Source organism: Corvus brachyrhynchos, unplaced genomic scaffold (assembly GCF_000691975.1).
Source record: "Corvus brachyrhynchos isolate BGI_N302 unplaced genomic scaffold, ASM69197v1 scaffold126, whole genome shotgun sequence".
Taxonomy (NCBI): Eukaryota; Metazoa; Chordata; class Aves; order Passeriformes; family Corvidae; genus Corvus; species Corvus brachyrhynchos.
The window spans coordinates 7,814,836-7,833,127 of NW_008239283.1; the positions used below are offsets into that span (position 1 = coordinate 7,814,836).

The following is an 18,292-nucleotide window of genomic DNA, read 5'->3' on the forward strand; positions in this document are numbered from 1 at the left end:
TTCTGGATGTTGGCTGCTGGATTTAGTTCTGTTTTCAATTTTACTATGCTGACAACATTGTTTTTAAAACAACATTTAGGTGGCATATGCTTTCTCTGATGTTGTTTTGGTCTCATAAACACTCTGCAAAGTCAATACAGATGTGTGGGGAAGGAGATGTTTTGTTACTGGCCTCTTATGGTTTGTATTGCAGCTTCACTGCAATTTAGTTTGTATTGCATCATAGTGCCTCCTGACAAGAGAAGATTTTCATACCATCTACATTATACCTAGCACATTATTGTCACCACTGGTGATCTGAAAATTTTACTGCAGGTTTGTAGTGGCAGACTGATTTGTTTCAACAAGTTAAGAGTTTCAAAGCTAGAGAGACATTGCAAATACTGGCATTTATAGGCTGTGGAAAGGTGTATCTTAGCAGGTGAAAAGGACATGTGGGAAGAAGTGCTGAAGACTGATTATTTGAAAAGTTTGGTCTTCAACTGTGAAGAAAAGTAAGTTTTAGAAATGTGCTAGCAAATATGGACTCAGTATGCAGCAGTTTACAGCTGTGTAGTTGATTGAAAGTCCACTGGGGTAAATTGTGGTTTTAGCTGAGTGGAGAACTGAATTTGGAGTCTTGTCTTTAATGAAAGAACAATTAATTGAACAAATCGTTCTTTCTCTTATTCAGGGAAATTGTTGTTTATTGAAGTGACTATAGCTGTGAGAGACTTTCTTTGTTTGTCCCTTCAGGTACTAAGTAACATTTGTTAGAAGTGAAGCAAGGCTTTGATTTCATCTCATCTCTTTGGAAACACAACCAGTTTCTTTCTTATTTAAATGATATTGTGATTTCATATCATTCTTTAAAGGACAATTTTTTTCCTGTGTGTGTTTTGAAGAGGTACTTATACTGGGAAGGGACACTTATGCTCTCAAGTAACTGGTGCCAATACAGACATACGCTGCAAGTTTGCCTTGTGGAAATGAAGGCAGAATTTCTCAGTTTGAAGCTTTACATCATGGTTAAGGAAATCATCTTTATTCCATTTCTATGTTGGTCTCAGCAATTCAAATTCTAGAAACACCACAGGATTTTCTTGGTTTTTTGATGCCAATATACAGAAATGCTAACAGAGCACTATGCCAGAAGAAATCTGAAGTTCACATCATCTGCATTCTTATGAATGAAGAAGGAGATTACAAGCATTAATTAAAAATCTGTGTGCATAATTTATCTGATATCTTGGAAGGATTTGCTTTCTAAACTATAGTTCCTGACAAGTGCACACTGCAAAGCAGAAAGCTTTGTGGCTCCCACACCTTAGAACAAAACACCCTCTGGAGGTGCCTCTTTCTCTCTGCTGGCTGTGAGGGAGAAAAAACTCAGATGAAATATGTATCTTTTAGGCTAATGCCTTCTGTGAGAGGAGCAGCCCTCTTAAACTGTTTTGGATAAATGTAGAGAAGGTGTTTCTGTTTGTTTATGGAGCATGCCAGGTATGTTCTATGGAAAACTGTGTTCTCAGTTCTGGGTTCTCATGTGACATTGGAGTGTAAGTACTGTTTGGAAACGAATGAGTTTTCTGTTCCTCTGCTCCCCAGATAACTGCAGCCTGTTCTAGAAAAAATATCCTTCATACAGTCAGAAATAATGTGGCCTTACTTTAATTGATTTTTCTCTTGTTCAAATTGAAGTTTCAATGTTTACTCAAATATTGCTCATTGCAACTTCCATCAGAATCAGATGAATAAATGCATAGTCTATCATGTCATGTGTATGGTAGAGGATTAAGACTGGAAGTCCAGTGTTTTTCATTGGTTTAACATGACCTATTAGTGGGTCAAGCCACTTCTCAGGTTTTTCTTTGTTAAACTTGTCTATTAAATAGGCATTTTACAGTGGGGCTTCTAATTTACATAGACAATTCAAGGAATTACTACTGGCATATTTTTTTCCAGAAAACCATAAAATTTTACTTTTAAAAAATACAATAATTTTTGCTTTTTATTGGGAACTATGAACTGTTCAGCATAATAATTTCTTCTAGCAGATATCCGCAAAGAGGTCTCTGAAATGCCGTTCTTGTAGCATTATGAAATTGGGTTTCCATACCATTTTACTAGTCTGTGTGCTGTAAGAAGGGTTTGCAGTAAAATAAAGACTGAATTTCTGCAAAAGCATTTGCTCTGTACTAGCAGTACTTTGCAGGGAGTTATCCAGATATTTCTTAAGATCTTGAAAGCTTGGTATGAAAAATCAGATTTTCCAAATTCCCGCTTGCAACTTAAATCCAGTGCAAACAGAGGCTCTTTATTTCATAAGTACTTGTTTGATGCTGGCTCACTTTTGAGACTTATTGATTTTGTTGTATTCCAGGCCAGGAAAATCAAAGTCATGTTATGAAAATATCCTCCTGAAGTAAGTTATTACCTTTTAATGCAGTTGTAAAGGATGACTTTTTGGTTAAGGCTCTGGCCTGGGACTTGAGAGTTCAAACTGAGTTCACCTCAAGACGGTGACCCTGACCACAAGCGTGGGCACAGGCACCATTCCTGAGTGTCAGTTCCCCTCCCAGAAAATAGCACCTGTCACCTTAGGCTGATGATCCTGCTGTGTATACAAGTACAGCACACATACAGAGCGTCTGCTCCTGGTCTGATTCTTAGCTGGTTCTGTCATAAAAGTAATTAAACATCATAACTTCTATATCACCAGTTGTTTCTCTTTTGCAGTCCACACCATGGGGGATGTGAAACTGGTGACATCTACCCGAGTCTCCAAAACCTCCCTGACACTCAGCCCCCCTGTCCCCGTTGAAGCACCAGCATTTACTCTTCCTCCTCGGAATATCCGAGTGCAGCTGGGAGCCACGGCGAGGTTTGAGGGGAAGGTAAGAAACAGACAATGGAGGGCTTCTCCTTTGGGTTTTGCCCTTTCCTGAAGCTGACCGGGGGCTGCAAAGGTAGTGAAGTTGCCTCTGCAACACAGGACCTTTACTCAAGAAGAATACATCGGTGTTTACCCTCCTGGGGAGGCAGGAGCGTTGCAGGTCTGCTTCTGTGTAGAGGAGAGTGCAACAGCAACACCTGAGCATTGCAAAGTATAACCTTGTTGAGCATGCCAGGAACCGAGGCTATTATCAGTGAGAAACTGCTTCAAGGGCTGTCTCTAGTCAGTATGTTCCCCTGCTGCAATTCTACATATTCTCCTACAGCACATTCATATCCCTGCATCCCAAATATCTGCCCGTTCATGAAGCTTTGTGTGTGACACAAATCTAACCTTGCTGCAGCATATCCTTCCTAGCACTCAAGGTAGGAATCTGCAATGAGTGTTGGGATAGTTCTGTATCTGCACCACCTGCCAGACATGTTCCTAACTTGAAAGGAAAAAGAGCATTTTCAGAGGAAAGATTGATTTTTTCAGGAAAACTTGTTAACTTGAAGGGTTTAAAAGGGTGTGTAGTGGGGTGTGTGTTCCCTGTTCTCCCCTTTTCTCATTTTTGGGATATTGAATTGTACTTCCTGGCATCTGTATTTCTTTCATGTGTCAATCCTGGTGTGTGCTCATCCTTGTTCTAGCTATCTTCCTTTATCCTCCCTTAAACCAGTTCTTTTTGCTGGAGCTGTTAGCTTTCCCTTGCAGTCCTTTCAGCTTCCTTTGGTTCCTGTCACGCTCTGATTGCACGCTGACAGCTGCACCATCAAACTGACCGCACTTTTAATCTTTGAAGTGGTGGGACTCATCTGACGGAGGCAGGAAACTGCAACTCTACTGTAACAAAAGCAAGGGCTAGAAGGAATTTGGGAAATTCATAACTTCTGAAACTCTAACTTAAACACAGGGCCGGTAGAGGGCATCTGATATTTATCTTATTTGTTTATGTAAGAGCAGGCCAGGAACTGGGATTTTTCAACAGGAACTGTGTAGGAAAACAGGTTTTGGAGTATATTAATTTTGTAGTATTAAAGAAAAACTCAGAAGTAGGTTTTAGATTTGACTTTTTGAAGAAAACTTGGCATTTTTAATAGAAAGCAAATTTCAATGTAAAACCAAAGAACAGTTTTTTCCTAAACCTTCAAAAAATTTTTTTAAAAAATTGCTTACTTTTAGGTGATTTTAAGGCACCAGTCAGAAACTCTTTCTGTGTATGACACTGGCCAGTCCCAGTGAGCATTCCTGTTCTTACTCTGTATCTTTTTTTCTCTCATTTTTCCCCTCATTATTTCACCTTGTTGCAAACACAGTAGGAAAATGGCAGCACGTCTCTACTTTCTCCATGTGACACCTGTGTACAATGCTGTTCTAATTCCAACTGGTTCTTCCATGCTACACTGCAATAACAGTTCAGTGAAATCAAAGTTGAAGCATGTGCTAAGATTTGGTTTTATAGTTCTCATGTTTCCTAATTAAAAGCTCAAGTGGGATATTTCCAGTTTTTATTGCACTCTGCAGAGTTTTTATTATTAAGTCAAATGGAAACAATCGTAAAATATAATGACCTACAAGCTAGAGTGCCATCACTGCTTTGCATTTTTTTTTTACATCTGGTTTTAAAGTGTTAATTTTCCAGGATACCTATCCCCTTTTTAAAGGCCCTTTGAAGACTGGAAGGGTGAAGTCTGAGGGGTTTTTTAGTAGCTTGGAAAACATACACAAATTCAATACTAATTAAACTGTCAAGTTTAATTTCCTTGAAGGAACAAAACTTTGATTGAAGTCCTGGGTTAGACTTACTTGATGAAAAATCTAAGTATCTCTTCTGGCAGTTCGGTATATGAGTGTGGCCAAAACCTTTAATTTCCCGTCCTTGAAGTGGGGGTGACAGAATTAGCATTTTGTTTGTGCTCTACTCTGGCAACATGGGCAAAATGAGGGGGAGTACAACAGCTCAGCTTGAAAGTTACTGTTGCTGAACAGCTGCAGCAGCCTGCAGAGCTTTTATCATCTGGCTCCATCTTCAGCTGGGTAATACAATGTTTCTTCTTCTGCCACGTTAATGTTTCAGAGGTTCAGAAGGACAGTTGACCTGTTCAGAAAAACAGGTTCAGGAGGACAATCTTAACAAAAACAATTTATTAAGATTTAGTAATAGAAGCTACTCAACATACTTAGGTTTGTCTATCCTGGAAAATAGGCTACAGATGTTATGATATTTTGTTGGAGTATAAATATTAAACCAGACTCAGGATAAAGAAAAATAAAAAGTTTTTTAAATGGCTAGACAGGAGCTTTTCTTCAAAGAGTTTCTTTGCAGTGTAATTGATCTTATCAGAAAGAGCAAACATTTTTAGAATCCAAGACAGGATATAAATCTGACATTGTGATGATCCTGTATTCTCATTAAGTGAACAAGGAAGAGAGGGCCCCAGAATTAAACTTGTTTTTTTTTCCAGCAGCATAATTAGATAAGTTGTGTGAAATGGCAATTCAAGATCAAAGAGAGTGCAGAAACTGAGAAATAGCCCATAAATGTAAGAAATTTAAGGTAGAAAGAAACTGGCGCTTCCTTTAATGGGAATTTTTAAATTTTCCTGTTCCTTAAACTACCGCCCTGATCTTCTTACTAAAATCTCAGGAATTTTATTTATATGTGACTGCAGATCTCAGTTTTCCAGTGGCACCTCAGCACAGAAAGTTAAATCATCATCTTTCAAGAGTATGAGCATGATTTTGGTTTGGAACACAGAGTGGAAACACTTAGTAAGGCAAAGGCAAGGTTACCTTCGCTAGTTACTCCCCAAACATCTGCTGGACGGACATTGCAGTTGTTCATCAATAAATCGCTGAGGTGATTTTTAGGAAAACCATCCCAGATAATTGTGAAATTGCGTTGTATGTTCTCAACTTGTTAGGACTTGACTGATGTGCTGTTCTTCAGCTGCACATCGTGTGTGAGGTGAACAGCTCAAGGCAGTAATCTCGTGCCTTGTGTTAAGGCATTTTAGCTCATCTGTCAGAACCTTTAAGACACTCCTGGAAAAGGGGAGCAAGCCAAAATGTTACTAGGCTTTGTTTTAAGCTACTTCTTTCTCTGTTGTATTGAACACTGGATGTTAAACTGTGCATTTCATTGCAGCAAACACTTAACCTGCCTTGTTTGCACATGTATAATTTTTGAGGGTAGTATTGATGGTCATTAATTTTATGAGCTTAAAAAAATATTTGTGTTACAGCCCTGCTTGAGAGGAACAGCCAAATGTTTTACAGGCCCCAGACCTGTTGCCTAGGGGTCAGGAAAGAATTTTCCTTCCTGGATAAAGCATTGCACTGTTGGCAACAGTGCAGTATGGGTGGTTTTCTGCTTCATGTGAGCCATCATATGTGGTCCATTGCCAGAACTAAGATGTCAAACTACTAAATCTAATCTAGTATTCTAATCCCAGGGAGCTAGATTTCATGTAGCTCATGGTTTGAGTAGGTGTTGGGGTGCTAAATTCAGTTTGGTGCCCCATTGAGTAGTTACTATTCTGCCCTTCCCCTTCCACCAGCCTCCAGGTAAGGGAGCTGGACGGTAAATTTTAAGGCAAGCCAGGTCAATGACAAATCCTGCCCATTTTAATGTGCTTTCTGGTTGTCCTTCTACCACCCTGCTGTTGCATCTGTTTGAATAAGTCCAATGATGTGCATCAATTTGAGTTGCTTTTGCTGCTGGTGGTTGCACCGGTACTGTTTGGAACAACATGCCTGAGAAAATGAATTGGGATCATGCAGTGAGGAACAAGAGGCAATGGGAAGATCAGCAGTGATTCTGCTGTCTATTCTGGGATAGAGAGGAGACCCATTTATGCAGTGTGTTAAGAGGTAAAGAACAGGGAAGCATTGCAAGAATGAAGACTGTGTTAAAGGGAAACGCTCCCACAGTATTTATAAATCCTTTCAACTACCTGCTAAAGGAAAAACTAATTTTTAACCTATTTAACTATGGCATGTTTTACATGCATATCATAAGCTGTGCATGGCAAAACCTTTGGTATCTTCCCTTAGGTTGGGACTCAAGGCAGCAGTGTGTGTGCCATTTCCAACCCTCAGTCAGCAGGTACTCCAGAAGTATGCCCTAATTACACCACATGCCTGGATTTCAGAGGCAGGATCTGAGAGAAGCCCATGTAATGACAGAGGATGATGACATGGCACAACTTCCTTTGCTGTTGGCATGAGATGTTTGCTGTTACAAAATGTACTGGGCAGCTAACTGCATGAAGCTGCCAGTGGCTTTGGATCTGAACTTTCTGGAGGGCTGCCTCTTCTCAGCCATATAAGGAAGAAATTCAGGAAAAACCCGTGTTTTCATGGGAGACAATTGTCTGATGGAAGTGAGTGCTGTGAGAGGACTTGTGCTGATCTGTGATACTGTGATACTCCCAGAAACCTGATATGAAACACTGAGGCATGTTTTGAGGGGGAAAGAATTGAAAAAGTTCTTGACTTAACTGTAGATTTTATTTGATGTTCCTTTCCACGTACCACTGGAGCATTCTTCGGAAAAATGTGATGCACTGAGAAGTTACTGAGACATTTTGTATCAGACAGACGTTGAGGTATAGACAGCTGAAATAAAAATAAAAACCCCACAAACACAAAAATAAATACAAAGGGTGGCTGTGAACAGCTTATTGCACACTATTTTCTGTTTGGATCTTCTACTGCTGTGTCTTCTTCCTCAGTGTAATTGACCTCCCATCATATTCACTTGCCACATATGTGTTCTCATGAGTAATGCATGCATTGTTTTATTTGGGTTTATTTTACTGTGTAACCCTATATTGGCATATAGAAACACTGTCAGCTTTACACAAGGCCAAAGTGGAAGTTGCTGCTCTGCTGGGAAGTGGTTAAGGTGAGATTCAGTCAAAATTATTTCCCCACACAGTGTCATCTACACCCAGAATTATTCAAACACTCTTCCTTTCATCAACTGACACAAGCACCCATGTGTTGACACCCATTTTTCCTGTCTTGCAAAAGTTACATCCTTTAGAAAAAACTGTAGATATTCGAGTTGCTGCTCAAGAAATGTCTAGGTTTTAGGTAGGACTGGTGGCCCGTGAGCTCCACTTCTGTCTCTCATAAACTCCTTTCATACCTGTTTCCCTGTCACCTGTGGCCATCATAATTATACTCAGGATTTTCCTGGAAGAAGCATTTAGGCATTCCTTGTGTAGTCTGTGTGCAGAGCATGTGATGATGCTCAAAAGTGCTGGACCTAATACACCATCCCCTGCAACTGATCTGTGCATGCGCTGAGGCAACAGCCAATATTTCTGGATGTTTGGCAGCAAAGTTTGGTCAGACCTTTTGCAGAGTTTTTTTTCAATCTGCCAGATGTTCAGAAATCCTAGACAATGCTGAATATCCTCAAATTCCACCCAGACAAAATTTCTGTGCAGGAAAGAGGCCATGACTGGGGAGCACTGAATGTACACATCCCTGTTAGCTTCTCCGGGTTGGTTTTACTCTTTTGTATAATTGAGCCTGTGTTCAGTAACCCACCCACCTCCAAACTGTTGAAGAAATGTGCTATTTGATCCTATCCCATTCCTTGTTCTGTTTGCTTTCTGTCTCCTTTGCCACCTAATTGCTTAGCTACAACCAGCTGGGGACAGGAGTTCTGCTCCGTGCAGTGCCAGAAAGATTGGCTCCCTATTTTTGGTTGTTGTGGTAGGAACTGCTGTAATTAAAGGAATATCAAAAACAATCTAATAATTGTGATGGCAATAATAATAGAAGTTTTTTTCAAACACTCCAACTAATGTACATATGGGATTAAAGAGAATCTTCTATTATTTTGTGTAGTGCCTACCCAAACCAACATTGTTTTAGCTGAAGCCAGACCACATATTTGTGCTGCTCTTTGTTACAGCGCGGATACTGCAACATGATGTATCAAACAACGAGGCCCGTGGAAGAGAGATACATGGTCTGATTCTTGGTAGATGTTTCAGAGATGTTTATTTCCCCAGCCGCATGGCTGAGGATCTGCCGAGGAACTGCTCAATCATGGGGCCCGAGGGTCCTTCTGCCCGCGCAGGGGAACACAAAACAACCAATGGGGAACGAGGCTGAGCAGGGGCAGGGAAACACCGTGCCTCCCCTCAGGGCCCCTCTCCCAGGACCACATGGCAGGGGGAGGGCCCTAACAGCTCTTGGTCACCACTTTATTTCTTTCTTTATTTTTTCTTTAATGTGTTTCTAAATATTTTGGATTTTGAGGTGGAAGCAATTAAAAAACCAAAATGACAAAGCTGACAATAAAAATCGGTGTGATTTAATTGCATCTACCTGCCCCCAGTTTGCTTTGGGGGAACCAACAAACTGTTCATTCTGACACGTTTATTGTAGGTATCTTTTTTGTGATCCCCTACTAGTGTAATGTTTTGTTTTAAAGCATGGCTCTGTGTCAGCTAAAGAGGAAAAGAGTATCTATTTAAGAATTTATCCATAGGGATGTCCCTAGGGTTGATTTTGAGAAAATTTACTTCATTAGCAGGGATTTCTGGACTTGCTATTTTTCTATAGTCATTAAGCAGAAATCAGAAAAAAAATTCCTAAATTATGTTTTGACAAATTTGCTGAGGAAAAGGAGAAATAAAATATTCATATTGTGGTGTAAAAGAGGTTCAGTCTTTTACAAAAATAATGATGGACTAAATACCATGACTAATTACAAAGGCCACTGTTTAGGTTTGATAATATGCAAGTATCTGAAAAAGGAATAGAAGAAAATCTGACTATTTCCAAGGAGAAAAACAGCTAATCAGCATATCCTAAACAGCTGAACAAAGATTTGCCCAGAGATTGAATCTGTGTAGGTCAGAGTAGAACCAGTCTATAATTCTTCATGGGTTTTCTGTCCCATGATGGTTAATCATGAATCTCTCAAATTTCAACAATGTCTTATTAAGTATTTCAGTTCTGCTTTTAATTTGAAAAATATCATCATCTTTTCCAGACTAGTCTCCCTTGCTCCTCTGGGTCAATGCATAAGTCTTTGTTGTGGCTGATTCCACTGGCAATAAAACTCATCATGTAGCATTGTGCTTTCTTATTTAAATAAACGTTCTTAGTAGTACATGAAACATGGCAGAAACTTAGCATTATGATGTTTTAAACTTGATTTTTTGGGGAATTGTGCATTTGACTCTTATCACAGTTATATTAGATTTAAAAGTTAAAAAAGGTCTAGTAACTGTAACAGAACTGAGAGTAGTTGACCTTCCTTTCCTTGTGCTGCAATAGCCTATAGTGGTGTGACAGATATGAAAAGAGAGGAAAAATATTTTGGTTGATTTTTTTTCTTCCAGAAATATGTCTCTACCTGGAAAGCTTTAAATTTTGCTTTTCAACCTCACCCTAAAGGTGGGATAGAGTGCTTATTATCAGATGTGCATTTGGCTAACTAGCAATATATTTGCTTTCTGCCATCATAAACAAGTTTTGAACTTCAAGCCCCTTACCTGCATCTGACTGATAAAACCAGAAAGGTTAGGGAAGGGTTCAGCACCATATGTAGCAACGAGAACCCCACACAAAATAGCAAAGTATGCTTTTGACTGTCTGTAAAAGTGTCCTCGAGTATTTGCACCAAATGACGCCAGGTCACATTTTGATATAATTCTGCTTTGTCCCTGTGGGACAAGAGAGTAGTCATTAATAGACAGCAAGCATTCAGAATCTTTGCAGAAGGCCACATGTGGAGAAGGTTTATAATCAAAACACATCATTACTCATTGTGGTTTTGCTCAGCCCACGCTCACTCTAGCACCTAGACTCCAAAGCTAGAAATTTCTGCTTTTGATACGTTACTTGGCTCTGTTCACTCATGGATATAGTATGAAGTTTGGAAACCTACTGGGCAAAACCAGACAACATAATATTTTTCCATGTAAAATTTGGACTCCCCAGTATCTAAATGCACACTGAACAGAAAATTGCATTGCTGTGAATTCAACCCATTCATGAGGGGGAGAAACCCATCTGTCTGACAGGGAGCAGCAAGGGCTGGCTGCTCCCCAAAAGAGCACGAGCCAGGAGCCGAAGGGGAGCCATGCACGGCTGTGCCATCACCAGCTGGCCACAGTCCTGCAGGGTCTGCTCCCAGCAGGCACTGCCATGTGCTCTGACAGGGTCCTCTGATACGCCCAGACATGGCAAACAATGAACCAGGGTCTGGATCCCAAAAGAGGATACAGTCAGGAGCAAAAGTAGGCAAGGCCTGATTGTTCTTCTGTAGGTTTCCAGTTCAGTATTTAATGTTCAGTCTGTAAGACATTATCTTGATACTAGAGGTTACTGGATCTCCAGCAGGGGCCTGAAACAGCGTCCATTTTTCTACCTAAGCTTTCAGAATTCACTGTTTAGTGTCTGGGGACAAACCTGCCTTCCTCATGATTCTTAAGCCAGCAGTCATCCCAGTTCATAATTCAACACCCCATGTGAATACACATCTCTGTGTTCTTCTCTTATGTTGGGGAAATAAGCTTTGGAAGAGGAGAGATGTCGATATGTTGGTCTAGTGCTTGCTGAGGGAGACACTGCTACTCCTCTTGCTGTCAGAGGTTACATGTCATAGCTCTGCACTGGTTGGAGCCAGAAAATCAAGGCATTTCACTCACTGGTCGTCCCTGGGGTGACTAGTCCAGCTCAAGGGCTTTGAATTACCTGCCTAAATATGCTGACTTTATTCTTCTAGGAAAGCTAACAACCAGGCTATAGGTTAGGAATTAAATCATGTTTTTTGACTCACAAGTTAGTAACCTGGTCTCTAGACTAGCCATCCCACATTAAGAATATGTTGCAGTGAGATTCTGGAGGTTATCTAAGGTTTTACACCTTTCTTTTTCAGAGGAGTTTTAGGAATAGGCAGAGTGAAAACCTGGAAGTTTTCGTTTAAAAAAAAATAAAATTATAGGCTTTCTGATGGTGAAGATAGCTTTATTCTCTTTAAGTCAGTGCATTGTTGTAAACCATTGTTGTAAAGCCAGATAGAACAAAGCAATCTTTGTCTTCTGAAAATGCTGTGGCTAAAACTGGTACAAATTCAAAGTCAGCTTTGCATTGTTTTTATTGCTTAGATGGAGACCTTTGTAATTCATTTGAAGAATGAGACAAAATGGAAAAATAAGTTATTTTATCTTTTTCTGAATTTTCCTTGCTTTTCTGCATATTTTTAAAAATACTGTTGTAAATGTTACTCTATGGAATAGATTATTTATTATAAATACCACAGCTGAGCTTACTAAAACACTAATTAAAAGTCTTGCTGTATTCCAAGTGCAACTTTTCATTTAAAGATGTCAACAATCTGCACAGGGAGCCCAAAGAAAAAGGAGACGCAAAGACTGACAAATTAAATAATTCTGCTCATGGTTATTTGCCTTTTGGCAATGGCCTACTGAGCTTACTTCATCCAGCTCTGTGCTCTCTCAACTCACATTGAAGGAGAATGATAATTTTCCTCCAGCTGCATTGTAGAGTCAAATCATAACTGTGTGGTTTGAGAGTCTGCCATTTTTTCAGTATTTCCCATAATACAAAATCAAACCACTAGTTATGGTGTATGTATTATTTAAATTGGTTTTGCAAAGCTTAGAATATTAATGCAATGCACACTGTTTTGTAAAAGGTTTGTAAAAGCACCTGCACACATATGGTAGTATGAAATCTAACTTGTATCAGAAACCTAACTCATTTATATCACACTCTTGTAATGGCAAACAGTGAATAAAGAATTTTTCTGTTCTGTGAACTCTCTGGAACAAGAGTTCAATATACTTAAGCTTGATTATTTCTGTCTATATAAATTCTGGTGCTCCTTTATAGAAGAATAACTCAGCAGTTTGTCTCTGCAGGGAGGAAAATATAAATATTTCAAAACAAAGTTATGCTCAAAGCCAAGGCACTGGAAGAAAAATTATGATAAAATCTTGGAAATACGGATTAAAGAACTATGGCAAATGTTATTGATTTCTGCTTATTTCACGGTACCACTTAAATAGTCTAATTCAACTGGAGTCATAGTGTTTATCTGCAGTATTTAACACATACACAGGCCAGAGTAGAGTTGGATCCTTCCCTGGTGGCCTTTCTAGCTAAAACAACAGAGGAAATAATCACTGTTACCCCCTTGACATTTATGTGGGGTACAAAGGCAGGGTGAGATTTATTGTCTTGTGCAAGGTGACACAGAAATACAGAGATACATGCATGGATTCAGAGCTGAATGTCTGTCTTCCAGAGGTTCAATTCCCATCCAGTATCCTAGACATGAACCTATCCTTTTGGCAGACAAAGAAATTCTGATTTTGGAAGAGGAAGTCAAGATGTGCAATAGGTGCAAATATCACAGCTATCTAAGTGCCTGCTGTTGGATTAAGAGCATCACTTTCACAATGCCACAACTGGGTCTTCAGAGCCTTGACTCAAAGCTGGTTTGTTGGAATATGCAAATGAACAGGAGGTTTGTCTGCCTGGGAGACCATGGCACACCCATAGGTTTAATGGAAAACACGATGTTGGATTTGTTCAGACCTCTCAGTAGAATGACAGCAAGTGCAGTTAAGTGGAGCTCTATTGAAAGCATACGCAGAGTAAGCACTTTTTCCACAACCTAAACAGCTACTTTTGAGTGCACGTGTGTTTCTCTTACCAACATCACAGCAATTTTAGTTTTGAGAGAAAGCATTAGAAAGAAGAGGTGAGCCCACAAACTTTCTCTTGAACTCAGCATGTCTATAAATATTTATCCTGAACTGTTGAACTAGAAATTTATGATCACAGCAATTTATACTTAGTATTTCAGTTAGTGCTTTGAGGGTTTTCCTTTTAAACTGTTGTTGCTCAGCCCTTGGTTTTTATTTTTATGTTAAACACAGCCATTTGTACGCCGTACTGTCTGAGTCACCTCTGCTAAGATGTTATTAAAAAGTCTATGTGTGAAGCTAGGAAAGCTTATCAATTTCACAGATTACTACAGGATAAAAGAATTATTGACTGTTGCTAATAAGCAGTTGATGTTTTGCAATAGGATTTTGTGCAGAAATCTTAATTATTTAAGGCATAACAGTAAGTTGCACATGGTGGAATAAATGGGAGGAAATAACCTAAGCTTTCTCCTAGACTTTATCCAAGGTTTAAGGCATCTGCTTTTGAATTGGCAGCCTAGAGGAAGGCTTTTTAAAAATGGGAAAAATCAGACAATGACTACATACAAATATAAAAAAGATCTAAAGATGGACAGAGATTCAGTCTATAATCTCATATTAAGTTCAGAAAACTTGTACTTGCAGAAGAAAAGGTCCAGGTGAACTCTATGGGTGGTTTGCATAAAACTCTTGTCACGCACCTAATGGCTACAGGTCAGCTGGCTACAGCGTGGGGAGAGTAAAAAGGCAGATGTTGCTGCTGGTAGAATGATTTATGAAAGCTGCATCAGAAAAGCTCTGCCAGTCTGAGAGAGCAACAGCTGTGTGAAAATGCCCCCATTGGTGTAACAGATGTTTCCAGCCCCTGATTCAGTTGGTGATTGACATCCCAGCTCCACAGATGTGTTTCTCTATGCAGTGTGCTCTCTTCATGTCCTCTGTACAGGAAAGATTGACAGTGTTCTGTATTTCAGTTGAGTCATGTCTCAGGTTATTTCATGGCTGTTTGAAGACTCCTGTAACAATGTTACTTTAAAAGCTATACAATTAAAATTATTCTTTAAATGAAATGAAATCTAATTTAGGAAAAACACCTGTACATGTGATTAATTCCAAAAGACATAAATAGGGCTTAAACATTCTCTTAAGAGCTGCATAAATTGGGACTGGTGTTTGAACTTAGATAAACTCAAGGCAGATTGACACCCAGTGCTATTCTGAAATCCTATTTGAGTCCTTCAGAAAAAAATATACGACAAATGCACTTGTTGAGGTTATGGTACCTGGGATAGCAATGCTTTTTTCAAACAGCTATACTCTGGTGACTGAGCACAAAGCCAATACACTGTGCACCTCTGGGAAATCTTGACACTGAATTTAAAAAAAAAAAGATTAAATGTAGAAGATTGAAGAAGAAATTATGTGCAGCTGCTGTCTGCTTTTCAGTTAGCAGACCATGTCTTCCATGGATAGGTCATAAATTCTTCCCTGCTGAGCACCATAAAAACTGATTCCCCTAAAGACCTGTGGCAGTATGTGTAGTGTTCAGAACCTTTGCAATCTGCAAAAAGGGGGTGAATAGTGTGATACTGAATAAATAGATTATGCAGAACTACTTTTCAAGAGTCAAAACTAAAATTTTTGGGGTGCCATCTGTAGAAGGATCTTGTGTTTGGTGTTCGGACTATAAAGTATCAAATGCCATTTGGCATGGATGAGTGCAAAGTAGAAAAATAAAACACATCCAAGGTTTACAGAAAGACCACTGTTTTTTCTTGTACGTACAGTAGGTACTGCTTTGAAGTGAGCATGTTTGCTTCTACTCTGTATTCCATTTTTGCTTTAATGACACAACTGTGAATTCTAGACTGCTCTGTAGAAGAGGTAGGTTTTTCGCTTTGTTTGCAAGGTCATAGCTAAGTCTCCAAATATTTAACGTTTTCATGTTTAACCTTGCCAGGCAAGTTCTCTGCTTTAGAAGCAAGCTTTTAAAAGGGATAAACTATTCTTGAGATATGGTTTGTGTGTGTTTAAAGTCTCAGAAGGAGCTTAACAATGTATCATGTCCACTTTCCTTTATCAGGAACATCTGCTGTTCATTTGTTAAAGCAAACTGCAGCTCGAGCCTAACAGAAGCTTTGTTACAAGACTTAAAAAGAGTTGCACTGGCCAGAACTATGTTTCCCACCTGTACTAACAATAAAAATTAATTTTAAATCAAAATATAGCACCTATTAGGTGGGTTATAGTTACAATGTTCATTTTGTAGTCTCAACAGTTTTATAGTACTTCTTTCCTGAGACTGAAATTAAGAGTTCAAAGCAGTATGAAATATTAAAACAAGAAGTGGCTTTTTTCTCTAGTTTGAGGGCACAGCTCTGTCTGCGTGGACAGAATGTATGTTATGGTGTGGCATCCTCTGCTAAGTTTCCTCTCAAGTGCTTCATTCCCCTCAGTCTTTTGATGAAGGTCCAGGGCCAAAACTTGTTGGCTCTTGATTCAAGTAAAATAGAGGGCACTGGCCCTCTGATGACTATGGGAAACACCTCTTTATTTGTAGCACCTAGGATGAGCCACATCCACAGAACAGCTGCTACTGTTTGGATTGAATCTCTTGGGGATGCATGACAGCCTTCAACCGTATGACCTTCAGATGAGCCCATCTAATATGTAACTTGCCATAAAGGCAATAATAATCTATTTTTGCTGATACCTAGACAGTGGAAGAAGAGGCACACAATGCAGTCTCTACCACATTTCAAGTGTAAGTGCTATACAGTGGTTTTTCCTGTATCTTTACTTCTTTGATTAGGATTACACTTGCAAAATCTGTCATGCTATTTAATGGAGTTTCTTCTGCTGCTTTCTTGATACAATCTGATGGCTCATTACTCTAAGTCTTGCAAAAAGTGCAAGCAGTTTACTCCTCACTAGTAATGAGTATTTGCTCTGCCAGGTTTGCAGGCAGCAGAATAAACGTCAGACTTAGATATTCTGAGCAGTTTTCCACATCTCCCTTGACATCTCCTTCTAGAGACTTCTAATGATCTGCCCAAAGCACGTATTTGGGAGCTCAGTGGTAACATCTGACATCTCTAGCTGAGGCTATCCTCATTTTATTCCTTTGCAGCTTCTGATCTCTGTTGCCTTTACTGAGATGTAGATCCCAGAAATAACTAGTTTCCTCTTGAAGATGGGCACTGAACAGAGAATAGGCTACAAAGCCTTCTCAAGATTTCCTTGATTTCTGACATTCCTTAATGTTAAGATAGGCAGGCAGCCAAATATGCTAAACCCCTGCTGTTCCTGACAGACATCATCTGGCTGATTTCTCTTGAAAGTTTATTGCTTGCCCAGCCCACTGTGGATGTGGGAATTAATTTATTCCCTTCTGCATTGCAGACACCTATATGGATTAGAAAACATTTAACATTCTCATTACTGCCATTCCTCTTTTATGACTTGTTACCCATGTTGTCCAAACTTTGTTTTCATGTTGTTTTGTTGCTTCCAGACACTACACTACAGTCTAACTGTAAATGTACTAACTACACTACATGCATGTGAATAGACAATATTTCTGTCTTTTAAATGTATATTCAAAATCAATTTTCTTTAGATTAATTGAACCACCCAAATAAAACTGATTGTTTCATTCAATGATTGAAGATTATACACACATAAGTCTTAATTCTGGACTTTGGGGACTTAAGGCAAAGGTAGTCTACAGAAATAGCAGCACAAGTGAATGCTGTGTGCTGACAGAATCTGGTTGTTTTAAAATTCTGATTTCATGGGAGAAGAATTGTCTCTTGCAAGGAATTTTAGTCATTAGTGAATTCATAGTTCAGCATATGAAATCATCTCTATGAGGGGAGTTATTTTGAATAGCAACTTCTTAACAGTTGTAAGATTGCCAGTCTTAGTACGATTTTTGATGTGCCTGTCTATACATGATGAAATCTGGGGAGATTTTGCATACCAATAACTTTTGATAGCTGTTTTCTTCCTGATGTCATTGCTTGTGTGACCTTAAAGAGCAAAATGGGACATTTATCTAGTCCTTAACATCAAGCACTGAACACCTCAGCCAGTATAATAGATGTAGTGCTGGAATATGTCATGTAATGTTTGCCATCATTTCTAATAGTCTTTAGGTGTTACTATCAAACTGAACAGTACACACCCCATCAGTGTTTCACACTTACACTGTGGTTTATTGTCACTTTGGTTGATTCCTTTTGGGGATTATGTTCATCGTTGACCTCATTGGGTCCAGCAACAGCTATTACAAAGCAGGATATGACTTTGAAGTTAAAAGCATGAGCCAAAAGGGTGCATCCCATTGCCTTAAACTGCTAGGGAAGCTCTGGTTAAGTAGGCAAACTGTGTTTTTTTGAAATTGGTATATAAACACCTCTTTTATGGAGCATAGATAGAGACCAAGTTTTAGAAAATATTTCCCATTCTTTTGAACAAGAAAAAGGATCCCTGTATTTGGTATTGGTGGTCACTGAATGCCTTTCAGTTTGTGACAGTAGGGAATAGTTTGTAGGGGCACATTTTCTAATAATACTGTCCTGTACTGTACAGTTTCCACTGATCTGTTGTAATTTTTTCTCCCTTATTTCTTTTCTTTGGGAACCTAGCACCATCCCTTTTC

At 39.2% G+C, this 18,292-nt stretch overlaps 1 protein-coding gene across 1 annotated transcript in view; it reads left to right on the plus strand.

Annotated features, from left to right (window-relative positions):
- The window catches only part of MYLK (myosin light chain kinase), a 197,406-nt gene that overhangs the window by 52,689 nt on the left and 126,425 nt on the right, over positions 1-18,292 (plus strand). The window contains exon 2 of the mRNA XM_017740149.1: positions 2,719-2,876. Coding sequence (XP_017595638.1) covers positions 2,727-2,876 — 150 coding nt within the window. The 5' untranslated portion in view covers positions 2,719-2,726. The remainder of the gene's footprint in view (positions 1-2,718; positions 2,877-18,292) is intronic.